This window comes from Perissodus microlepis, chromosome 11 (assembly GCF_051167445.1).
Source record: "Perissodus microlepis isolate ML-2025 ecotype Zambia chromosome 11, ASM5116744v1, whole genome shotgun sequence".
Lineage (NCBI taxonomy): Eukaryota > Metazoa > Chordata > Actinopteri > Cichliformes > Cichlidae > Perissodus > Perissodus microlepis.
Genome location: NC_140471.1, coordinates 35,241,850 through 35,267,769, shown reverse-complemented (window position 1 = coordinate 35,267,769; position 25,920 = coordinate 35,241,850). Strand labels below are relative to the sequence as shown.

Sequence of the window (25,920 nt, the reverse complement as noted above, 5' to 3'; positions counted from 1 at the left end):
CGAACCTGATACAGATCCTACGCACAAGAAGTAATGCAGAAAGGAGGGAAAAAGAGAAATGGCAAGAAAGGCATCGTGAGGCCGTTAGTAAGCAGAAGGATCGATTTCCAAAGTGTCTGAATGAGCAACATTCAGCAGCGCACTGAGCAGCAGCTAGTTTAACCACAGACATACAATCAAAGCAGGGGTGTGATCAGCTCACAGTATAGAAAGCACACGTCGTGCACCGGTCCTGACGCCGCCGTGCAACAGTCCAACCCCTCCTCATACAACTCTGTCTCCGCTGCTGCTGATTAAATAAGACCATACATGCTGGACAGACAGAGAGCGACGCTCACCCACAGATCCAATCCACCCACACACTCGACTCCACAAACACTTACATGAAGCTGACGATGAGGAGGATGGTGGATATGCTGTTGTGCCCGCCGCCACGCGATCGCTCCCCCAGCTTCATAAACTGAGAGCCTAAAGGACACAACAGTGAACACTTTGTTACTGAATCAATTAGAAATCTATGAGGTTGTGTTGGACGGCTGGAAAACCAAACACAACCACCAGAGGGCGTTACTGCACAGAGGCGGGATTCGCTGGTTGCGTCTGTATCCGGGCGGACTTACCGGCTTCTCTCGTGTCCCTCTCCTCTCCCACTCCTCTGTCCCCTCGGTCTCCAGCACCCGCTCCTCCTCCTTCCCTCTCTCTCTCCCTCTCGCCTTGCCGCCGCGAGCACGTGCGTTTCCTGCGGCGCAAGCCCGGCGGGGTCTTTGCGGCGTCGGTTCCCACCGCTTCGCCTGTGGTCACCACGGTAACCTCAGTCTGCAGGAGTGTCTCCAGCTTGCACACCTCGCTCTCTGCGTGAGAGATTTAAAAGAAGAGATTTAAAACCCAGAATGGAAGACTGGAGGGAAAATACCTCGCTCCATGAGGTGCCACAACACGCCTCCGGCCAAGTTCAAATTTGATGCAGTTTCAAGAACGTTATCCAAAATAAAAACTATATTTGAAACCTTGGAAAGTGAGACTGGCAGCCCCGTGTCTGTTTTGTGACTTTCTTTAAACAGAAATGAACTTAATGGCTCCAGTTTGTCTTTTACATAAAGTATCAGTGCACACGCAGAGGTCCGGGCGATTTCTTTAAAAGCTCCAGAGACGACCGCGACCAGACACGTACAGAAAAATGTGTACGTCTGCCTGATTACAGGCTGGAGCTTGTGACAGCGTGACAGAATGTAAGCTCTGATATCTCTGATATGCTCTCTGTCAGCGCCCATGTCTTGTTTATCTGTGGACAGCGTGAGGCCCACCTAAACATCCACTACACTCAGCGCACAAGCAGAAAATGAGTTATCATAATATCATTACAGTGATATTATGTTCTCTCATTCAGCTTCTAATGATTCACGTAATTTAATTCCCCATCAACAGTTTCATTCTCCATATTAAGACCTTTATAGTTATTAACAGAGCTGCAGGATGAGCTCAGACTCAAGATCAGGTTTAGTTCTAGTGAAGCTTCCTCATCAGTTCAGCTTCTTTAGAAAATGTAAATATTTAAATTCAAAACCATAAAACCCGAAATAACATTTTGTTTTGGAGTCACTGCAGGAGTCTCCTCCCCTTTTCCTCAAGCTCCGCCCCCGTCCCTGTCAGTGCCACGTTTCCCAACCGTACATCACAGCCGTCCCACTGTCATCTCACAAAACTTCCCTTTCTCTCTTCCTGCCATCCTTCTGTCACAAATCACTCCTGACGCTCATCTCCGCCCACTCCGCCCACTCCGCCCACTTCGTCACAGCTTCTACCTTCAACATCTCTGCTCCTTGCATCATCTTCACACTTTTTAATGCAAGAAATTAGATTTTTTTTCCTTTTTCTTTATTTAAATTAGACTTAAGAATATTAATTGACTGCTCGTGGTCTCTTTGCAGTACCATCACAGGCCCCCAGGGGGCTGCGTGGACGCAGGTAAACAAGGCCTACCTGAAATGGATTACCTAAAGATTTGTTGACATTTGAGACATCTGAATAGAAATTTAATGCACTTTGCTTCTGTTGTCTCACACTGCACCACACTGAACACAGTGAACTTATATTTAGAGCAAACTATCAAACGCTATCAGCTCTCAAAGCTTTCTCTGTTCAAAGAACCTGAAGTTGTAGATAAACAGCTCGCGGCCACATTACAAACCACATCAATCCTCCATCTCTCTGATCTGCAGCAGGAAGCATCCTTTTTTCTTTTAAATTAAGCATTTCCTGTTTGTTTCTCTCAGCCTCTGTTGAACGCAGCGGCTCGGCTGCCCTGACTCACCCATGTGTTTGTAGTACTCTTCGATGCCGCTCCAGGTGTTTTTTTCGATCAGCGCCTTCACCAGGCTCCACGGCTGCTTCTTGTAGCAGATGTCTGAGGAAACTCTGCCAGAGGAGACGCAAAGGAACTTTTAAAGCATGCACAACATTTTTAAGCATCATTTTTATTCTCTGTAAAGAAAAGGTCTTTAGTTGAACCTGCGCTGCATCACTTTGGTGTTAATCAGGACTTTTCTCAGTTCGTAACTTCACATAGGGCCTCTTACATTTTCTACAGAGTCTGATCTGATAATTCAAAGTCAAACTTCCGTTCGTATAAGAGCATTTCACGAAATTAGCAAGCTAGCATGTTTCAGTCTACCAAAGAACTGCATCAAGTTCAGAGAATTATGCAAGTACAACTATGACTAAAGAGTCGAGCTCTGAATCGGAGGATATTAAAAATCAAAAATAGGGGCGATTTTGAGACCGTTTTCAGGTTAAACGACAAAGTGTGGCCTTGTGTATATGTTTTAAAGTACAAACCTACCCCACATGGTGAAATGATTCGATATTTCACCCAGAATGCTTTTTTTTAAAGAGCATTGGCAGAAAATGGACGAAACATGCAGGTACCCAGGCATGTTCCTGTTACTCTACGTCACACACGTCAAACTTCGATGTATGCCAGAATATTAATGCTTGAAGTTGGTTATGAATGATCCAGAGAGCATATTTAATGTTAACGCTCTCCAGGTGGGAACTTCTCACACAATTTCTTGGGAAAGACATCTGTCAAAACAACCTACATCTCATATTTAGGTTCATGTAATCAGACAGAAAGCGACTACCAGGAGGAGTATTTACAGCCTAAAGCAGAATGAACTTGGCTGCATTTGGGCTTGAGATGAAGATAACTGGTAACAGGAGAGCCACCGCTCTTACTTCAGCTAAGCTGTCTTCAGGCCATGTTGCATAACGGTCTATTGAGAAACTACCGTCTGCTGCTTTTGGTGGAAAATGCTGAAAAATGCTCTTCAGTCTGGGAATGCTACAGTCAAGACTTCAGACATGTGGAGTGCCATTTCTATCACAGTCATGCTCACAGGCTGAGCAGACATTAAACAAAATATTATTATTTTATTAAAAATTAAAATGTGTACTAAGACTAAACTAAACCCAAGTTTCTTTGGTGTTTGGTGAAAACAGCTGGCCCGACGAGGCTTCGGTCCGTCTGTGTTTTCAGACTTTTGGAGGTTTTCTGAGTCCGCTAAGCTTTTCCACTGCTTTTAATCATTAAAGTGGACCTCGCGCTTCACCGTGTGTGCTGGTGGTGCCTCTTTGAGCTCTTTAACGGATTATCTGACTGACAGCATTCGACACCAGTGGGTGATGATGTCACGGTGGCTTCACCTATGGGCTGCAAACTCCGTCCTGTGGTTCATTTTAGCCGTGCTAAGCAGCGTCTCCGGTACGTCAGCTGCTTATTACTCCAACAGCATTTTCATAATAAGGACTGATTCGAGCACTGGAAGCTAACAGAATATTAGCCTGTAGCCACTTATGTAATCATGACTTCTTCTACTGCTCGCCTGCTGTCGTGTTTGTCGACCTGCTCAGCTCATGTTGTCGTGTTTGGATGTCCTCATTTATCAGGGACAGGCAGACGGCGCAGAGCTCTGTTGAAATCTTATTTCCTTTAATAACTGCTTTTATTTTATTTTTTTAAACTGGATATTCTGCGACTTGCCCGTTGCTTTTAGAGCAATGGAAGTTATGAATTTACAAAGTGAAGTGTACTCGATTGGATTATTATCTAATCACGAACGTTATCAGTCACAGTATCATCAAGTAAAGCAGCGCCGAGTCCAACGGTGTTTTCAGTAAGGAGCCCGTCTGATAGAGTGCAGGCGGCTGCATAAATAAACTCGAGTGTTTTTTCAGTTCTTCATTTGTTTGCTCGGCCGTGGCTCTAAGTGACACCGTGTGAGCGTGAAGAGTAAGCCGGGCGACCTCCACGAGCGCACAAACCTGAGTCGGCTCTTGTGTTTGTTGATGGAGGTGAGGCAGTATCTGTGGACGGTGTAGAAGTAGTCCTGGTATGGGATGCCTGAGGTGATGACCTCCGAGTCCACCACGTAGCACTCGCCCCGGGCGCTGCTTTTCTGCAGCGTCTGTAAGCAGGCAGAAGGTGGAGTTTTAGTGCAATGCAGGATCCATGTTTTTCACTCCACGTAGAAACTACAGGCAGGAAGTGAATCCAACACAGAGCCCCACCCCCAAAACCCCCAAAAAACCTAAACATCACAGTTGTATGTCAAAACCTTTGAGTCAGTGCTTCATGTTAAACATGCAAAACCACAAAACAACACTAGTAATCATGGTGGCTGCATCCGTTATATGCACTCTGTGGTTCCCTCTGAGGCCCCACTCTGATTTATCAGCAAATCTATCTTGCTCTTCTCTAGCTAGTTGCGGTTTGTTGACTAATGCTGCTGCAAGTTTCCCATGTTTGATGCAATACCTGCATCAAACAGGCTACAGAGCTAGCAATCCAAACTGCTCTCTCACAGTAGTTAAACTGTCAGTTATTATGCTCCTTAAATATAATAATCACACCATCATCATCATCATCAGTGATAATATTAACCCTGGAGAACCCATGGGGTAAAATTTGACCCCATGGGTTCCCTAGTAAACCAATGGGGTCAGATCTGACCCCATGGGTTCTCCAGGGTTAAAGCCCACCTATTCTGCTTTCTTTATGCTCGTATTACACGGTCATGTGGAAAATAAAGACTCTCTGCAGTGAAAAACTTCAGTTCTTTGAGGTTTGTGAGCCGCTGTGTGCAGCTCTCCTCTCCACAGTGCTGCTTCTCTGCTAAGGATCATTGTCCTGTTGCATGGCTCATATCTGACTGCAGAACATACAGTGCTGGCAGTTGCTACAAGGTGTTGGTATCATCTGATGCTTTAAACATCTCCAGTTTGGCCTCATCTATCCAAACATTGTTCCAAACTGTCAAAACCTCTGCAGATGGTCAGTGAATCGAGTGCATCAGCAGCACCTGGCTGCTCTTTATCCTCGTTCCACTCGCACAGCTTCTCGAAAAAGAGGATTTTTATATTAAACACGTCTAAATGTGTTCAAGTGATGGGTCAACAGCTCAGAATGCTACAAATGCTAATATGTCCGACAGAACACGTCTCCAAATTCAACTAAAAAGTTAAACTGACTCAAAATTATTGAAGCGTAATAACACCGAGTACTAACATCTTCTCTCATATCTCAAATTAGAGCTAGTTGAAGCAGCAATACAAAATAAAACCTCCCCTCCAGTTTCTACACAATGAAGCTAGAAACGTTCGCCCTGACGACTGACCTGCGTCTCCACCACAGGGGCGGTCTTGGGCCCGAGGGGGTTGTTGAGGGCGATGGTGTAGCTGAGCACACGGCTGGTGTTCCCACTGCTGCCGTCCTGCTGCCATTCACCCACCGACAGGTCTGAAGGGGAGGGAGAACAAGAGTAACGAGAGGGCCCGAGAGACTCAGTGAAAATGGGAGAGCGACAAAAAAGAGAACACGCGAGGCTCCGAATTTATGAATGAAAAGGAAAGAGTGCGAGAGCGAGGAGAGAGAGTCAATGCACGCTCCTTTACACAAAGAAAGAAAGGAAGAAAGAAAGGAAGGCCCCAGTTAGAGCTACAAAATGTCCCTGAGCGAGCTGGGCCTCCAACCAGCAGCCTCACAGCTTCACTTTCATCTCAGCTTCACAGAGAAACACTAAAATATACAACAAATGAAAGCAAAGGCAACTCTGAGTGCCAGTTTATCAAACATTATAATTTTACAACTGTTTATAACGTGCATAGTTCATATTTCTGTGTAGTTTTCATATTTATATCCTGTACACAGCTTGTACACACTTATAGTTATACCTTCATACCGTGTACATTGTAACATACCCATAATATAATATAATATATCTGTATAGCTGTAATATATCTATATTACGGCTAAAACACTTTCTGGATGGATGCAAACTGCATTTCGTTGCCTTGTACCTGTAACATGTGCAATGACAACAAAGTTGAATTCTATTCTAAACAGAAAAAGTGACGCAGCAAAAAGAAGAGGAGCAGGTTTCTCAGCAGCTCATCAGTGGGACACACGGTGAGCTTCAGCAGCGTCACAACAGTAATCACATCCCCAAAATCAGATTTCCAGGGGAATTTGTTTACTTTTCATTTCAAACACTGGAGCTACAAAAATGGACGCTGGCAGATCAGATATCAGCAAACTGAGAATAAGAGTGGATGAACTTATTTACCAGCAGATGAGCAAACCTTAACTGTTCGTGTCTCAACAGGAAAAACTCGCTCGGCCACACTTAACTTCCTGCAACAAGTTCACACAAGCACTGTGGAGGTTAGTGAAGTTAACTGTGGGCAACATTAGAGCATGACATCATCCAGCAAAGCTACACGGTTAACAGCAGGAGAAGGGACTCAGAGTATGGCTAAGCTATTGATTTAGTGACTAAAATGTGGGCTTCAAACTACAATTAAAACACGACAGCTGAGACGAAACTGTGTGTCTGCATGACTGCGGCAGATTCAGCCCAGTTCACCTTTATCTATTTATTTAGTTTAAAAAAAAAAAAGAAGAAGTAATTAAACATCATGGAAATCCACCGAAATGAAACGAGTGAGTCATCAGGCCTGACTCTCAGGAGTGTTTTTAACCTACCAGTGAAGTGTCGCTGGGAGAAGAGGTGCTGGATGAAGTGCGTGTCAGCAGAGAAGAGCAGGTCATGCAGTTTGTCCACGCTCATGCGGACCGCCGTGTTGATGAGCAGCCGCCCGCTAAGGTCAGCGCAGAACGCTTCCACCTCACCTGCAGGGCCAAAGAAAAGTTTGTTTTGATGTTTCTACAAAATATTTGCCTCCACCATGGAGGTTTGCTTTGTTCATGAGCAGGCGCGTCACAGTGTCACTAAAGGCAGAGCTCGACCAAACACTTAACTTTGGGTTACAAGTTTTTTTTACATCTTTGCATCTTCATAGGACAGTTTTTGGATGTTCTCAATAAGTAATCCGACTGCTCTGAACACTCATCTTTATGTTTTTCCCATTATTGTTAGTTCACAGAGCGAGGATATCAATATGACCATCTCAGGCACATAAGCCACACCCACCTGCTGTTAAACCTGTTAATGAGCGACAGCCAATCGCAAAAATATTAGCTTAAACGCACAGTAAGGCCCAGTGTAAGTATAACAAGGATTACTTTGAACAGTGAATCATGCAAAGCCACTCTAGCCGAGTCCAAGAACAAACAAATGTGAAGCCAAGAGTCAGCAGGAGAGGTGTAAAGTAAACGTCTACAGCACCATATAACACGCTCAGCTTGGAGGTGATTGCAGATGCGTCAGCTGATCGGGGAACCGTTTCAGTTTGGTTCAGGTCAGATTTAACTGAAGTGAGACAAAGTACAGCATGTTCATGTTTACAAAACCTGCATTCACTGCTGACGTGCAGCGAAGCAAAGAGTTATTGTTCTGAGATCAGGAGGGCAGGAAACCACTTTAATATCATTTATTACCTACATAAATAAGGTACCTCTGAGTCTTATTGAAGCTCTAAGATGTTATCAGAATTCGTTTTTAGATGAAATTCATGCCGACCGACAGATTCAAATTAAATCTCTTTTCTTGTGGTCTCTTTGCCCAAACGACACTCACTCTCTTCCTGTGTGTCAGACGAGTTGCTGGGGTCTGTGGGCAGGTCCTCATCGTTGGTGATGTCCAATGACGAGAGGTTTCCCAGACTGGCAGTTGGTGGGGGCAGCATGTGATTGGCTGACTCGGACAGGCTGTCTCCGCCTTCTTCCAGAGTCTGATGCAGAGGAGGCGGGGGAGAGAGAAAGAGCAGATGGGAGGGCAGTTAGTGAGGGGTCTGAGGGAGATCACCCCATTGTCATATGACTTGAGAGGCCTCACAGCGAGGCTGGCCTCGTGCTGATGTGGCCTCGGCAGGCATACCACTGTAGCCATCCAATTAATGTGAAACCGGCACAGAGTTGACACAGCGCTGCATTTATTCACTCTGTCAGCGTCTTTTAGCAGCTTTTGGCTGATTGGACACAGACGAATGCAGACTACACAAATATTTTCCATCAATTCCTTCTTGCCTGGAGGCCTCGTTATTATTTTTCCTCCTGAATGTGCTCATAAATGTAGATGTAATTCTTTGAATCGACTAATTATTTGCTTTTTTTTTTTTTTTAAAATTGATATAATAGAAAATAGAAATTCTCACATCTATTGGGAACCATCCCCATCATGTTTACTCCCCTCTAGCCTGTTATTTGTATAGCACCTTCATGCCGGCTGGCGGAGTTCAAAGTGCTTACAGAGGAGTAGAGAACAAGAGCAAACGTAGTAAAACTTAAGATCAAGTATTCAAGTCATTGAAAACAAGATAGATAACAGTAGATAAAATAAGCACCATACAAAATAAAACAGCTCAATGATGGATGCCAATTAATAAGACAGAAACCCAGCAGGTTAATCCGCAATAATCTGGTCCCGTTAATCGTTTTTTAGATCCTGGATCCAGTTACATAAGTGTGTCTGATTGGATTTGCTCATTAATTAGAACAAATAATCGTAATGAATAAAACGTGGGAATAAAAGGGCCCAAAACTGTGTGATCAAGCGTTGGCAGTGCAATTTAAATAAGCTGCTTTTAGCTTCAGGTGTGTTTCATCAAATACAGATTCAAAAGATTCAGTTTCAACATGCAGAGCAAAGGTCAGCTGGCTCTGCTTCCCAGCCCTCCAGGTATAACAAACAGACAGCCACGTCCTGCATATTAAATAGTCTGAATGTGAAGAACACTCACAAAAGAGGCAGCAGCAGATGCCGGGGTGGAGGCGGAGATAGAGGCAGAGGCGTTGGTGGTGGTGGTGGATGGCAGCGAGCTGTGTGAGCTGGGTGGGCTGGGTTCAAGGGGCTCGGAGCCGAGCCTGCTTCCCGACAAGGAGGGCACCTCCACGGGCAGACAGGAGGCAGAGGAGGGCGGAGAGGATCCGCCGAGGCTGGCAGCTGAAGGAGGACTGCTTAAACTGCATGGCACCAGCGGAGGCGGAGAGCTGCCCGCGGAGGGAACGGATACTGAGCTCAGGTCCAACAGGTCTGTGACCGACCCCGACTCCTCTCCCGGCCTGGAGAACAGGGCAACAGGAACGTCGCAGCGAGGGAAAGGGAAAAACATCTGTTAGAGAACAACCCAGAGTCTTCTTGTTTGCTTAAAAAGATGGAAAAGTGACCCCTAAAGCTACATGTATGTTTAAATGATCGCTAATAAGCATGTCTGTCATGCCTTCTTCTGTTTAAGCCATTAACCACAATAAAATGACTATTATAGCCTCTGTCACTGCCAATTAACTATAGACGTAACAAATAAGCTTAAATCTCACTGACAGGGATGCATATTGTGTCTTTTTCATTAGAGAGTCAACGTATCTACAAATACATCAGTTATGTGATTGTGACAAACCACCACGGCGTTAGAAAGTTTTCTAAAACATGCAATAAAAAAAAAAAAAAAAAAGACCATTTCTGCAGAACTTTACCCAACAATAAAAATGTGACACGAGGAAAAAATAAAAGCAGGTTTTCAGCTTTAACATGGTTAAGACTCAAATAACTCACACATCTATAACTAGAGGTGGTTACATATAGACACTCACAGCAGGCCGTTCATGTGTTCAGCGGTGGGGGAGACGTAGTCGTCGTCTTCACTGGTGAGGCCCAGCTCAGTGCCGTAGCACTGGTGCACGATGTGCCACAGCTCTTTGGGGGACAGAGACTGCAGAAAATACAGATATTTAATCATGCACGTTCCTGCGCGGTTCACTCTGCAGCTCTTTGTCTTGTCAAACTGCAAGTGTAGAAACAGCAGCTGCAGGCAATGGGATTTGTGTGACAGCCAAAATCTATCTGTGTGCGTGCATTAGTCTGGGATGTTCACTGTGCAACAGAGTGTGGGACTTTTTATTGATTCTCAATGAGCCTTGAATCAAAATCAATTGTGCAAACATGTTGGACACTTTACGACTCCGTCTGAGGCGACGGTAAATATAGTGCCATGTGGCCCATTCAGAGCACAGCTGCTGTTTTACTGAAAAACACCACAGTTATTATAAATGAACACACCGGTGCTCACCTTCATGCTGCAAATGTCGAGATGAAATCTTAAACTAAAGTTAAAAACAAGATGTGTAAACACCTGTACACGCCGCAGGCCTGTAAATCTCTAAAAGCAGAAGCCTCTGCATCTTCTGCCCAGAGGAGCGTAAATAAAAGCAAACTGTTCAAGTTAAGACCAGGATGTCAACACTGCTGAAAGGTCAAAGTGGAATCAAGTGTTGATTCACTAAAAGGGAGCCAACAGCAGTCAGCATTACAAAACGGTGATATTCAGCCTAACTTTTGTTCCCACTGCAGGGAACAGACACTGGCATGTTGGCAACTCAGCCGACAGCATTGAAAACCGTTGTTAATGAAGGATGTCAATGAAACTAAATGGCTCAAATTATTTACACACTTTCTTAGTTTATCTTAAACCGCTGGAAGGAAAAAATAATCTTTTTTTTTCAAAATTTAATAAACTTGAAGCTAATTCAAAGCACGAAAGCCCAATATCCTGCTGAATGCTGATCGGTCTGTTAAGGATTTATTACAGGAATTGTTTCCGAACAATAACTAGATGCTGTGAGCGCAGCTACACCACAACAGAAACATGTACGCACAATAAGCAGCTGGCTGTGGTGGAAGCAGCTGCATTCTTGTCGTGAAGTGGTTTATGATGATGTGACATCCTCAATATTTTGTTTCAGAGGGCCGTTCATTCTCGATCATCTCGTGAAACCAGAGGTCCAAACTAAACTAAAAGATTAGTTTGTTTTTTTCCAGGGAAAGAGTAATCAGCCATTATTTTCTCTACCATGTGAGTTAATAGTAAGCTGTGTTTCTGCACAGACGCTCAGAGCAGAAAAGTCAGCAGATAACAGTAATTGAAACTGCTCTCTCAGCCCTGTATTTACGACCACGCTTCCTCACACCCTGGTCTATTCTGACATGATAACTACTAGCAGCACAAACCAGCAGGAGGGTGGGAGAGGAGGCTGTACCTTGTCCAGCAGTGCGTTCTGCCACAGGCGGAAAATCATCATGTAGCTGCGATCTCTTGCACCAAAAGATGTGAAGAAATGCTGAGAGGGTGATTATCAACGGAACAGGAAGGAGGGGAGGAAGAAAAGGAGGGAGAGAGAACAAAAATGTGAGAACAGGTTTGACGGATGGTTTCCCCCCGTTTGCCTCGTCACGGCCGGTGAAGATCGAGCCGAGTCAGCTCGTTTCATAACGCTTCTCTAACAGATTGAAGTGAACCGTATCAACAGCTGACACTATCAACGGTTAAACCGCTGCAGAATGTACTCGTAAATCAAAGCGTCTCTTTTATTATTCGTCTTTGACTCGGACCTTCTCGTTGTCAGTGCTGATCTGGATGGCATTTGGGATGAGCTTGGCAGTCTTCTCCTTGGTCATAGAGGTAACGTCCTTCAGCAGGATGGTGATCTGAACCAACAAGCAGAGAGGAGAAAGCTTTACAGCGTGCGCCGCTCTTATCTCGCAGAGACCATCTTTATTGATCTGCAAACTTCACTCTTATCAGATTGCAGGTGTGACATTAATTAGTTTGCAGAAGGTGTGCGCCAGTGTACACAGTGTAGCTTACAGTGGTTTCCCAGCGGAAGATGTTACTGTAGAAACACAGCCAATTCTCTGACAGATAAAGGCGTCCCTGAAGCAGAATATCCTTCTGCAGAGCGCAGGAGTAGTCTGAGAAAAGACAGATGGAAATAAATGTCAAAAACAGCCATCGCTGCCACAGATGAATGTCAGACAGGTTGTAAACACCACTTGGCTTTTAGCAGTGGGGCTGGTGGGCAGAGAAAAATGACTGAAACTCTTACAGAGAGTCTACGGCATCATTATGGCATCAGCCTGCGGTCCAGCAGGAGCGATGATGCAGCAAACAAGACTCACAAGCCCTTTTCCATTAGTACCTACACGGCTCGACTCGCCACGGGTCGCCACAGTTTTCACGGTTCTCCCATTAGGTACCGGGTCCTGTGACCTTTAGTATCTGCTCGCCCGGGATTCCAAGCGAGCAGGTACTAAATTATGACATCATCAGATTGCATGCCACCGATTGGCTGGCCAGTAGCATCACTCGATGAGTCACGAGAGCATCTCAGCAACGAGGGAAATGGTTACAAAACCAACGCAGTGGTCCCAGAGCCAGACGAAAAGCCACAGACTGAGCAGCAGGTATACTGTTGCCTCGACGGCCACCTTTTTGCGGGACACACGTTGCTATGACAACAAACACATGTTAGGTAGTACTGGTTTGCAGGGGAAACCCAGTCGATCGAAGTAAGCGCTAATGGAAAAAGGGGCTAAAGACTCAAACGTCCAGCACTGACACCTGGGAAACATTTGTACAGCATCAGTGACGAACTGCTGTTCCTGTCTGTCATGCTGTTGGTCGTTAGAGAAGATCCAAGTCATACAACACAAAGAAATTCTTTGTAGTGAAGTGAAAGCGAGTTTCACTTCGCAGCCTACGTCTTTGCTTCTCACACAGAGCTTTTTGATCCTTGATGGTTTAATCACAGCCTTCCTCTTTGTGGTGAACTAATGTCACTTCCTTTCTGCTCAAGTAGACCTTTCAACCAACTGGCATTCAACCTACAAAAAGGGCTTTAACTGTCGCTGCTATGTGCTGCTGGCTTTTGCAGGCCTGCATTTGAGAGCGTCTCCGTGTGTTGAATCTACTAAATCTGCATAGTTCTCCTCTCAGAGCCAAAAAGAAACCAGTGTGGAACCACAGATGGCGTTTCTCAAGCACCTGTGTGCTGTTGGCACACAGGAATAACATTTGTGATTTTCGATAGATTCAACGTCTGCTGTTTATCTGGGTATGTTAGTGGGGGCAACGTTTACTCCACCTCCCCACCCAGCCGCCTCTTTCAGCTCTTGTCCCTATTCTGATGCCCAAAACCACCTCAACTCGAGCAGCAGCTCTAAGCTGAGCACCATGAACCTGTTGCAACTGCAAACCATTCCTTGTACTGTACATCTTAGAGTCACACGTCCTTAAATCTTCTATCCTCCCTTTCCTTATGACCTTCCCATTCCTGTGCGCTAGGAATCATTTTAACCTCTCAGAAAGTGGACTATTCACGGCCGGCGTGGCCGATTATAAAATCCTGGTGCGCTGGTGGTACTGCACACTTTGTCACATGCTTCACTCACCCACTATAAGTCGCTCTGAGTCAGGAAGTTTCTTGAAGATTTTACGAAAATCTTCGTTCCGCTGTTTGTACGTGGGGCTGAGAACCTGTGAGTGACGACAGGAAAGAAAAAACAGAACATGTTATTCTACTTCACAACCATCCTAGCAGTAATCATCTTGGGTAACACTTGCATTTGTTTAATCAAGAAGAAGAAAAAACACTTAACACATTTTTAAATATCACACTAAACCAATCATTTTACTGTCAACCAGTTTCATCTACTGGAAGTAAAAGCTGAAAAAAGCCACTAAAGAAGAAGAAGAGGGCGTGTACTTACGTTGTACCAGCTCTGCATTTTCTGCAAAGAAAAAAAGGAAAACATTTAGTACTCAAAGAAAATCAGTTACAGCAGAAACAGAACATTTTGACTCCGTTTTATGCAACGGTGAGGTTGTACAGCTTTAAAGGGATGTCCAAACTTTCACCACTTCCCTATTTTAAAAAAAGGTAATTGTCACTGAGCAGCTGCAACAAACCGTCTTGGCTGCAACAGGCTGCTCCCTTCAAAGCGACGAGCCTGCAGCGAGTACGAGGTGAACCCAGAGCCTTCGGGTTACGTGTGCCGTTAGGTAAATTTACTCAGGGCAAACACGCTAACGTTTTACAGTCTCCTGAAAGAACGAGTCAACACTGGAAGAACTGACACGGCTGAAGTGAGAGCTGCTAAAAATAAACATTTACTTTCACTTATTGTATGGTGTGAATTCACTGACGACTCAAGACCGTTTTTATTGACATTACGTAACACAAGCGTGTTCAATCAACGTCTGGCAAACACAGGGTTAATATTTAAGTGACCAGATTGAAGCAGAACCGTTTCCTAACTGGTTACTAAACGCCGCGTTGGATCAAATCTTACAGAGTCATGAAGACGCCCGTTTGAATCTCTGATGAGCACCACGAGACGTCTGCAGCACTTTGGAATTTCTGCTTTGATTGCTTATGAAATGCGGTCAGATCTTTATCCAAATCAAATTTACACAAACACAATCGGACTAACATAACACAATCAGTTGTACGTTTTATGACCTTACTGAACACACTGACTCACAATGCAGCAATGCAGGCTAAGACAGCAATCTCTACAGTTTAGTAACTTGTACAAGCTCCTTTTCAGCAACACCTCCATCGGGCATTTCCTGTCTCTTCTCAGTGAAGTAATTCTGGAGTTTTGTGTATTAGAAAAAGAAAAATCATTTCCATGCATCGCTGCCCTCCTCCACACTGGACTCACTTCTCCACACACTTCTTGGACTACATAACACTCTCCTCTCACTTCCAGTACTTGCACTATTCTGTATTACACTGTTTGAGTCCATCTATGTACCACTGTATTTATTTATTCTCATTGTTTTCTACTCTTATTCCATTTCTATTCAAGTACAAAACTGTTGTACTCATCCTTAGTTTATCTTAGTTTCTGTATAGTTGAATTTTTGCTTTTACAGTTTGCAGCTTTGATCCAGGAGGACGATATTTCGTCTGACTGTATACTTGAGTGTATGTTGTTGTGTTGATAATAAAACTTGACTGACTGTCAGTTTCTGGGATACAATCCTGAAGGATAGTCGGCTTCTTCCACTAAAGCACCACGCCACAGAGGAAGTGATAGCCAAGCAGCTTGGAAATCATCAAATTAACATTTTTGATTGAGGTCCAGAAAACGTCTTAAATCTTAATCTGATTGAGAACCTATGATGAGTCAAATTTCAAAATTTCAGGGGCCCATAACGCAAAAAATTTCACTTTCACAGTACTGAAGGTATGCTACACTGCTAATGCTGCTAGCCTGAAATCAAAGCAGGCCTGCAGCTATGAGACGAGTGACGGTGATGGAGCAGCAGTGCTAGCACCAGCAGGCTGTTCTCATTTCTCTAACTTGTGCCTCCTCGTCTCCTCTGTCCTCCTGCCTCTGACCGTGTCAGTACATCATGTGGAAGCACGCCTCAGTTCCTAAAATGTATCTGGAGAACGGGGGATTAGATGGAGGTTAATCCTTTGTTGGATGTGTTTTTTCCTGCAGCATAAATGAGGCGTGGCACATAGCTGGATATACACACTGTGATCGCAGGGTGCATGAGCTGATGAAACTTTCTGCCTGTCACAGTTTGTGTACGTTTTGTTTTTTTAATGTATCGACGTTTTGTACCATGTTGCAAGCTTAATTAAAAGTAGTCGTAAATACAAAACATGCCGGGAGCATGTCATAGGCATGAAACACAGCTGTAGCTGGGCTATAACTAAACCTGTGAGCAAGTCTCATTTTGTTAAATGCCTGCCATCTCTCCCCAGCTGTGGATAAATTCTACATACAGTTAAAACTACTGGATGCTTCCTGATGGCACGTGGTGAGGATGAATGGTCCTTTTATGTTCAGGATGCTAGCAGCTCATTGAACAGTCTGTCCCTCATAAAACCTTTGGGGAGCTGGACTCTAGAAGACTTGAATGATTGCTTTTTTTATTCTAAAAAACAGACAAAGAAAGTTGGTTCTCGTTATATATGTATGTTTATTTTGCTGTTATTTGACGTGAAACTATGTGTCTTTAGAAATGCTGTTGTATCCTCCATCTCCTCCAGGTGTGAAATATGCCGTGACAGTGCTGTGGGTCACAACTGCTTATCTTTAGGAAACTTTGTAAGGCTTCCTGTTTAAACAAAGGTGTCAGATTCAGTTTCATTATGGGCCCCACTACAAACAACGATAATCAAGTTAAGGGCTAGACGTATAATTTAATAACATATTTAATTTAGTCACAAACAAATGTCTCATTTAGCATTTTCACACGCTTGAATATGACAACGTTTATCAAAACATTTTTTTAATCATGTAGTTTATCTCTAACACACAGAGCAGCTGTTTGCCATGAAAGTAAAACTCAGAAACACACAGTGCTGTAGCGTCACGTCTCCTTCAGCTCAGCTCTGAAGCCTCCCTGACCACAACTCCTCGTCTTTGCTGCCGTTTGGCTTGTTGAAAACAGAAAAGGTGTCACGGCAGATGGACACCCGGTTCTCTCGCTACATTCATTAAAGACGTGGGCGACCTCCCACGTCTAACACTTTCATTTAAACTGTCTACTTTCAGCATCAACTTTCCTTCTTGTTGCATTCTGTTCTGTAGTTTCTCAGCCGGCAGGTACGTGAAGGCGTGCCTGTCTGTTTAGGTTGGCGCTTGCACAGCTAGAATTTTACTAAGATTTGATTGAAATTGGTGAATGGACAGGTTGAGGCTGACATACGTGACTTAAAAAAGGACAGTCTCAAGTCAAATTGCCATGAGCCTAGCTGCATTTATAAGGAGGGGAACTGCTCTGCATACCATCGAGTGTGTTTAATGTAGCTACTTTAGTCTGATTAGATAAAGCTAATTAGAAGATCAGAACCACTGTTTTTAGCAATCAATGCAGAAAATCTGGATGCAAATGCAAAGTGTTTATTGCGTTTTTATTTCTGCAAACTGAACACGGACACAGCCTCCAAGCTGCATGTGGCGAGCAGCAAAGAGGCAACTGCTTTATTTGCACAAAAACCTCTGGTTATAGAAGTCTATGGGAAACCGATGCTACTCCACACTTGCTCTGTGACCTCATTAAACGCTTTCCCGATGACTTTATGGGTCATGTCAGTAGCTCCAGCTCATATTAAATAAAATATGAAGCTCACTTTGTAAATTATGGTCATTATTAGAGTAAAAAAGGAAGATTGTTGCATAACAACGTGTCTATGACAGTTTGTTAGTCCAATTTCAAAACACCAAGATGGCAGCGGTAAAACATTTGTGAGGTCACAGTTGCTGTGTCAATCAGTCTACGATTCACCTTAGCAGATATTTTCATTTACCTTGGCATTGCGGCTGAAGTGGCGAGAGGCGATTGGGTAGGCAGATGAGAGGGAGGAGGCAGAGGGTATGGAGGGGAGCGCACCGTCCGAACCAGCACCTCCTCCACCTCCACTGCTGCTCTTCTCTCCTCCAGCCTCATTCTCACTGGCCCTGCCTCCCCCGAGGACCCTGCGCCGCAGGGAGGGAGAGCTGCCGGGGGTGCTGCGTGGAGAGTTACTGGCCGTACTGGAGATAAAAAGAGACAGGAAAAAAACAAAACATTCAGCTGAGTGGAGAAGAGAGGAAACCGCTTCACATTTCATCGCTTGACTTGCCCAGTGAGTCTTTCATGTCGTGCTATGAAGAAAAGCTGCAGGCGTTTCTCATTTGATGATAAAACGCCATCACAGAGTGCCTACTGAGGACCAACGAGGGGCCACGCAAGGCCAGACCTATCAGCTAAAGTCATTTTGACTGGTACAGATAGACTGGGGGGGCATTTAAATCCAGTTAGTAAAGGGTGTTAAGACCATCCAATCAAGACGTGCAACTTTGAAACCCAAGAGCCACGAATTAAACACCAGCAGGTCAGAACGACAGATGACGAGCTTCAGTTTGTCTCTGATTCAGTTCTTTAAGTAAACAAGTGAAAAGTCAGACACAAATTTAGATGAGAACATAAGAAGGTCAACGGCGACAACAACTTTCCCACAAGCTTCTCTCATTTAGTTTTATTTGACGGTAAAAAATGGAATCATAATCTTACTGTATTTTACATCTTATATAACAAAATTAACAAAGCACAAGAGGAAAACTAGTAGAGTAAAAAGATTTAAACATCCACTGTCATTAGCTTTGTGAATTAATGCCACAACGCAGTAGTAGGGGTGGGCGATAGAAACGATATATGATAGAAACGATATAAATTTGGCCAACGATAGAGATACTATACCGCTCTACCGCGATAGCGCATGTTGATGATGTCATCAAGCTGCGCCTGTTTTGGTCGAAAGCATCGCAGCGGCTACAATCATTATCATCTGCAAATTATGCCGGGCGACAGTCATAGCAAAGAGATGAAGCACTTTTGAAATATGGGGAAAGCCAAAAACTGCGCTTCCTCCACTTCCGTGACATTGATTCATTAATGTTGAATTCTCTCGCAGCTGTTCTGTTCCCATGTTGTTGCAGTATATTAATGACTAACCTCGTATTGTGGATGAATGATCTCAGTTGTTCTCCTGACTGAAGTTTGGCCCGTGTACAGCATCCTGCTATGCGATTGCATTTGTCCCTGACCACCAGAATCCCTCACGTTAACTTTTATCGAGTCGAAAAAAAGTTGGCGTTCATCCTCCAGCTTCACTGTGCTAATGTTATGCTAACATAGCTGTGTCGCTAGCAATCACGTAGCACAACATTATATACCAGGTAGTCCAACTTCAGTAACCCTGCAAACGCCACTGCTGTTTAGTTTTCTGTCTTCATTTATGTTGGAAGTGGTAGCAGAGCTGTACGTTTGAATTAGTTTCACAAATCTCTGTCAGAACATGGTATGAAATGTTTAGGTGTAAACTAGCGAGCTAACTTCCTGTTAACGTCTAACTCCGTTAAATTTAATAAATTCTGTTTTCATGGATGCCTGGATGTTAAACTTAATTGTTACACCTGGTAAAGCAGCAACGCTGATGATTTTATTAAAGATGAAAGAATTTAGACCGTTTTTAACTCTCAGTGTTCGTTTGACTTTGGGACCTGAAGGTAACGGAGTTTAGGACCCAGATTACTCCGCGAAGCTCCTCACTACGGCAGCCGTAATGCTCTGACAATCCATCAAGCAGTGCGGCTTACCAAAGTTGTACTAAAACATTTTTTTTAACAGATTTCTGCCCAAATCGCTTCGAGGTCAGTAAGCACAACCAGAATTCATACATAAGGCACACTCTCGATTTTTGAGAAAATTAAAGTATTTTAAGTGTGGAAAATATGTTATACAGAAGAAAAGAATATATCGTGATATATATCGTTACCGCACATGCTTCAAATTATACTGCGATATGGATTTTAGGCCATATCGCCCAGCCCTATGCAGTAGTCCAGATTTCTTTTTCACAAATACATCCATATCCTGTGTGAGTAAAACTGTCATCATCAGTCAATCACAGATATTCCCGTCTTTCAAAAGAGACACACAATGTATTTCAGGCCTTAGCGCTGTCACACTAACTTGCCCCATTATCACAGCCGAATGATTTCAGGATAACAATATTACATCATCTCCATGGAGAATCTGAATGTCAATACCTTTAACATCAGTAAATCTCATCTTTAGCTTTGTTTATGTTTTTTCCCCTCATAAAAAGTCAGTAACTGTGAGCCCATCACTTATCAACTATATGTTAGAGCGTCTGCTGCAAGGTGGTTTTTTGTTTGGCTCATTTTAACCTGCTTTTGGTTTTCAGATTAAATCTGCTAAAGCATTATTGTCGTGGCACGCGGCTATCAGCATGATAGCTTGTTTGAATAATCAGCATTATTCAAACACGTTTTTTATTTACTTGATGTTTAAGTGCTCCTGCTCAAATATTATTGGTTCTTTTATCTCCTCTTGGCAAATTAATTATACTCAAGATATGACTAAAGCGAGTTGGTAACAGTCTTCAATAAATGTTCAACCGTTTACAAATAAAATGATTATTCATTCATTAGCATTTAAAATGTTCGGATGTAGCTTTAAGAATCAATGAGCTCCAAATATAAAATGATATGAGGCACATTTTAATCCCTGGATTGGATTTAAAAGAAGCTCCTTTTGGGCTACAGTTACAAATGTAATACAAGAAACCAAAGCAAGAAGAACTGCTGATACACTCACAGCTTTAACCTCACTGTGTCTGCAGTGTGAGGCAGACACACTCAAAACATGCATTCATTTGCTTTCAATCAGCAAACTAATATTTTCACGCTGCCCTCGTGACTACAAAAACCATCGCCTACTGATCAATCACGTCTCTGAAAAGTGGCACCACCATTCCCAGGAGATCCCTCAGGCCTCGGAGCACAGGGAGTACGGAGGTCAGACGTCTTAAGAGAGCTCAGAATAATGTTTGATTGATACGAAGTTCTACTGCACAAAATGTGACGAATGACATAAAGAAAACATCTGTGAGAAGATAAAACTGATCACTTTGTCTTTAAAATACCACAAAAAATGAACTAAAGAGAAAACACAAACAAAAACTTTGCCATTTGTTAGTAGTTTCCTAAACAAAAATATAGTAGCAAGCAATGTTCCCTCTAAGCTGCGCGCGTAATTGCGCACTGCGGGCACGGTCTCTGCGCACAGAAAATCTGTGTTGCGCACAAAAATTTAAAAAAAATCTAACCTGAATTTAAATTAAAACTTCAACAATCCTGTTTTGCAGTGTTAGTCAGTGACTGGCTGCTCCCGTATGGGATTAGAACGATGCCACCTTATCCCATAGTCCAGCCAATGATGCGATTCACATTCGTATATAAGCAGCTAATCCACAGGCTATGACAGCGTCCTTATGTGCCGACACCGGTGTTTTAGCAAAGCGGCTGATGTGGAGTGAAGCCACGTTAATGACAACGTGTACAACCATTGGAGATGTGAGCAGGACAGACGGAACAACTGACGGGAAAAGTGTGGACTTTATACCAGTTTTTAAATTGTGTTGATCGGCCACGTAAAACCAGAGTTATGATAAAAATATCTGCAATGTTTGTTTTTTCCCTGAATGCTGTCGTTGTTTATATTTACTGCGGGAAGAAACGGTAAAAACTGCGTTTTATAAGGAAAACGCTTGAAAGCCTGTGAGCAAAAACAAACCTCCCCCCAGCCTTTCCTATTGGTGGACAAATGTACCATGTGGACAAATCAAAAAATTATATGGCAACATGGCATTTAGTGGTTTAGGAAGGGAGAAGTTTTAGGAGTGACGGCGGTTTTGAGATGTGAGAGATTTGCGACGTTTAGCGCAAATCTTGTGTAGTTAGTGTGTAGTGTAGTCAATAGTTTTGTTGTGTGTGTCAGAACAATGAGGCGACTGCTGAATGTTACAGCAGTGATACATCTCCTGTTGTCAGGCCTGCAGGTATCAGGCTGTTGTTCTCCTTCATCTCATAGTGGACAGAAATTATTTTTGGAGTGGCACAAATAATTTGTGTGGCATCAAATTTGATGCAGAACAGCTGATTGTTCTGTAAATATTTTGAAATGTTTGTTTAAAAAACGCTTTGGCTGCATTTTTAGGTAAACAGCTGCAAAAACTTTGTTGTTTGCATAACTCAGTAACTTTTTTGGAGAAGTAACTATATAATTAATTGCCCAACATTGGTCTTTATATCCGGTATTTTGCAGACAGAGAGTTACAGACTCTCTCCCAGACCACAGACTCATAATACAAATCAGAGCTTTGTATTTAAAAAAAAATTAAAAAAGAAATTAAGTTGTTTTTTCAAAATTGGAGTTCAAGTAATTTTTACTTCCAATAGTGTTAACATGCTACAGGTCACGAACAAGATTTTTTTAAATTTTCATTGTAAGTGGGCTAAAGCAGTTAATTAAAAGTCGTCTAACATAAATGCTGTAATTTGATTATTTTAATAAACCATGTAACTTGGATGGATTCGATGCTGGCGTGACCACAGTGCACACGTCTGTTGCTCAGTGGTCCAAGGGGCCGCTCAGGGAGTTTGTGTGTTCGCTCAGACACATGAAAAATTAGAGGGAACATTGGTAGTAAGCAAGCTAAAGAGACACCTGGAAACCAAATATCACATGACATCTGAACCTGAGGCAGAAACCTCTTAGATCGTTAGATTAATGCTGGATTTTTTAAAAATGTCTGATAAAGGTTTTGAGGCATGTTAGTGGAGTTTAGTGAAAAACAAAGACATTGTAAGTAACAGAGTCTGAAAACCATTTGAAGTCTTCATCTTTCCCTGACGAGGATCAATAAGAAACTGATAATATAGGAGGAATTATCTCCCTGCTGGCTGAAAGCAAGTTTATATGGAAGTAATTTTTAAGTTTTCATATAAGAAAATCTTAAATTGAGACCTTGCTGACCTTGAATGTACTCAATTTCAAGTACTATAAATTGTTACACCATTTAACGTCACGTCTTTGCGACTGAAAGTAAATGGCCTGTATTTGTATAGCGCTTTACTTAGTCCCTATGGACCCCAAAGTGAAAGAATCAAGACTTACACGACAAACACAACAGACTACTTTCATTAAAGCAAATCACCTGTTTTATGTCAGCTTTCTCTCCTGGCTTTATTAATAAATTAATGGCTTTTGTAGGTTTACCTACTTCAAACCCTACTATACATACTGTACAATAGGATACACAGTGTTCAACCTCTTCGGATATTTAAAATATAGTTTTCCTGTTTGTAAAGCACACTGCTCTGCCACTAGTAGACCTGTCCTTGTTTATGATTGGTCATATGATGCCAACATCACTTCCTTCATGTGATTGTGCTCTTAACTAGTTTGGGAAACTTAGGGAAAAAACAAAGGCTGAGATTAACACAAAGGCTTAGCTTAAAAACTCAGTGTCAGGAGTTCATGAGGAAACAGGCGGAGGTGGTTAGTCAGAATGATATAACCTCCAAAAACAACCACAAGGAGAACTGAAGCTGAGGGAGTCACCCGTAAACATGACCGGGTTTGTTTTTACAGGGAAATAATCCTTAAAATATTAGCAGTGATGCTAATCACGGGAGCATTATGTCAAGTAGCATTAAGCTATCTTTAGGTAACGTACGCAGGGCAGCAGAGCCTCTAAATAGGCTTGTTGTGCAGCCGGTCAGCTAGCAGAGTGTGAGGACACTGAATGATGTGAGTCTGTGTCAGCACACATTTACAACCCGGGTTTAAATCCGCCGGCAGCTCAAGTGTAAAAGGAAAACAATACTTGAGGTTTTCACAACTCTCTGTGACGTAAGCAACCCTCATCCCGACAACATATTTAACAACAAGCACCACCAACTATTGTCACATAAACCCTCATAACATAACTTATTTCCTATCATAATAATAGTTAACTGATTTTCCAGAATCCACCTCTGGGGGTGACTAAGACAGCCAGTAAGCATGGTCATCATATACAGTAAAGAACATGAGACTGTTAGCTGGAAATCAACAGACTTATGTCACTTCTGATCATCTGATAAGTCAATAAAAATCCCAAATAACACACATGTTGGTAGAGGGATATTCCCTGTGGGGACAAACAAATGCTATCTGTAGAACAAAGGATTTAGTTATAACAAAGACAATCACATTTCCACATAACTCTTTTTTCAGCCAGTTGTATTAACTGGAGGAGTTTCAGTTACTGAAGAATAAAGTTGTCCAATCTAACAGGACATACAGTCCAATTAGATCAGGCAACTAAATGCTACATACGTGTGTTTTCTTTTTTTATCTGCTGCATGTTTTAAATTCAACAGATATTCAACAGCCAAAAAGCCCCAATCTGAGCCAGAAACAACTCTGTATGCACAGGCTAAACGATGCTGACTCCAAAATAGTTCAAAGGAACTGAGTCATTCAAATTTGATAAATCTGTCTCAAACCGAAATCTGTGGGAGGATCCACAACTGGTGAAGATTGCTGAACAATTGAAACTTCCAAGATAAAAAAAAAAGTAAAAATTGACTGTTCTTATGTTTTGGCAAGGACTGAAATTAGTGGTCATATGTTAAAGCTTCAAAATAAGTGCCCTAAAAAGGCTCGAGATAAATGTTTCCATTTATACCAAGTTAAGTAAAACTCTGGTATTATAAAATAATATTTGCAATATGGTCAATAAGTGATACGTATGTATATAAATCAGTCCATCCCTACCCTCCTTTGATCGTAATTATGCTTCAAAATATGCAACAGATACATTTTATATCTACATATATAGCACATATTATAAAGTTATGGCACTTTTTACAGTGCTAAACAAACAAACGGACTAAAAAAAATATATTTATATCCATCTATCTAGACAGATATACACAGGCACACAAAGACACAAACCCCCCACAAACAGGTGAAAAACTAAAAAGCTGATTAGATGAGAAATGGACAGCTCTTCTGTCCGGACCTCAGTCCATTCAAAGAAACCAAGAAATGATATGCAGTCACTGGGCAGGGCTTGTACCCAGGAGGAGGGATTAGCTTAAATATTGTCCTCTATCCTGTCACCCATTAAATCCGACAGATGATCAGCTAATGTGCAGCTAGCACATGGAAAACAATCGGTCTGCTGAGCCCGTTTACGACCTAATAACCTGCCAGAGAAGCAAAGTCCAAGGAGAGGGGAAATATGCGAGACGTTTTCAGCTAAAGCAGCAGCCTGTGCACAGGATGGAGGCTGGGCGGATGGAGGGAGGGTGGGGGACCTGCGGGATGAAGCTATCAGCAGGCTGTTGCTGCACCTCCGTGCTACCGGCGGGCTCTGCAGGATGCGACCTGTGTGGGTACGTAAAGCGGAGCATTGCACAGCAGCCATCCTCCCTCCTTTATGCCACTTACTCGAACATGTCATGAGGCGTTTGTGGTCCAGCTGATGGTCACAAACCCTCGCAGCAGGAATATGGCACCGGTGTTCCTGCTCGGAGTGTGCAGATGAAGCACGGCCGCTATCAGGGTTTTTCTTCTGCCGCGTTTCCTTCAATAAATCCGAATTAATTTCCCACCGGGGCCGACGCCCCTGCACCTCGCCGGTACCGGACACACACCGCTACTCCCTATGCCGACTGCAAGACCCGGTAACGGGCTGCCGTGTCTGCGTCCATCCGTAATCCCTTTGCAACTATAGGGGGAGGGTGGGGGAAGGAAGAGCAGGAGGAGGAGGAGGAGTAAGGGAGTGAGAGAAGGAGGGAGGAGGCTCCGTGTGTATTTTTTTTTGTAAACCGCTCAACTGATGGCATCGACAAGGATGAAAAGAGTCCGACTGAGCCGTTTCTACCTTAATGAAGTAGGCAGGGGCGTTTCCGGGTGGAGGGTGGCACACGGGGCAAGGACAAGGCATGGGGCTCCACAGGAATCAGCAGTAAATACACAGCACAAAGCTGGTCAAGTATTACTGAGGATATCAGCGAAAGGGAGAAAAACCAAAGAAACGAACTTCAACTTAACTGGATTTGTCTGAATTAAAATCTTAAAAATAATCAATAAAACTTTTTCTGAATAAATGCAGAATATAGTGAAGTACAAGTATAAAGAAACATGCAAATGGACAAGTACGTGAGGATACTTCAAGTAAAAGTGTATTAAAAGTCATAGTTTGGTAAAGTATTTGCTTAATTCCACTACGAGCCCTATCAGAGCTCTCATCCAATGGGAATC

At 43.1% G+C, this 25,920-nt stretch overlaps 1 protein-coding gene across 6 annotated transcripts in view; it reads right to left on the bottom strand.

Annotated features, from left to right (window-relative positions):
- The window catches only part of gramd1a (GRAM domain containing 1A), a 43,016-nt gene that overhangs the window by 3,493 nt on the left and 13,603 nt on the right, over positions 1-25,920 (bottom strand). For 2 of the 6 annotated variants that reach the window (XM_084944461.1, XM_084944458.1), the window contains 16 exons: positions 17,564-17,789; positions 13,998-14,018; positions 13,680-13,764; positions 12,097-12,200; positions 11,841-11,936; positions 11,489-11,569; positions 10,046-10,164; positions 9,196-9,517; positions 8,034-8,187; positions 7,040-7,186; positions 5,673-5,794; positions 4,321-4,463; positions 2,312-2,415; positions 621-851; positions 384-468; positions 6-17 (listed from right to left, as the gene is read on the bottom strand). In XM_084944461.1, the coding sequence (XP_084800587.1) occupies positions 6-17; positions 384-468; positions 621-851; positions 2,312-2,415; positions 4,321-4,463; positions 5,673-5,794; positions 7,040-7,186; positions 8,034-8,187; positions 9,196-9,517; positions 10,046-10,164; positions 11,489-11,569; positions 11,841-11,936; positions 12,097-12,200; positions 13,680-13,764; positions 13,998-14,018; positions 17,564-17,789 (2,052 nt within the window). Of the gene's footprint in view, positions 1-5; positions 18-383; positions 469-620; positions 852-2,311; positions 2,416-4,320; positions 4,464-5,672; positions 5,795-7,039; positions 7,187-7,682; positions 7,767-8,033; positions 8,188-9,195; positions 9,518-10,045; positions 10,165-11,488; positions 11,570-11,840; positions 11,937-12,096; positions 12,201-13,679; positions 13,765-13,997; positions 14,019-17,563; positions 17,790-25,104; positions 25,487-25,920 lie in introns of those variants that run through there. The other 4 variants (XM_084944460.1, XM_084944456.1, XM_084944457.1 and 1 more) reach the window with 4 other exon arrangements.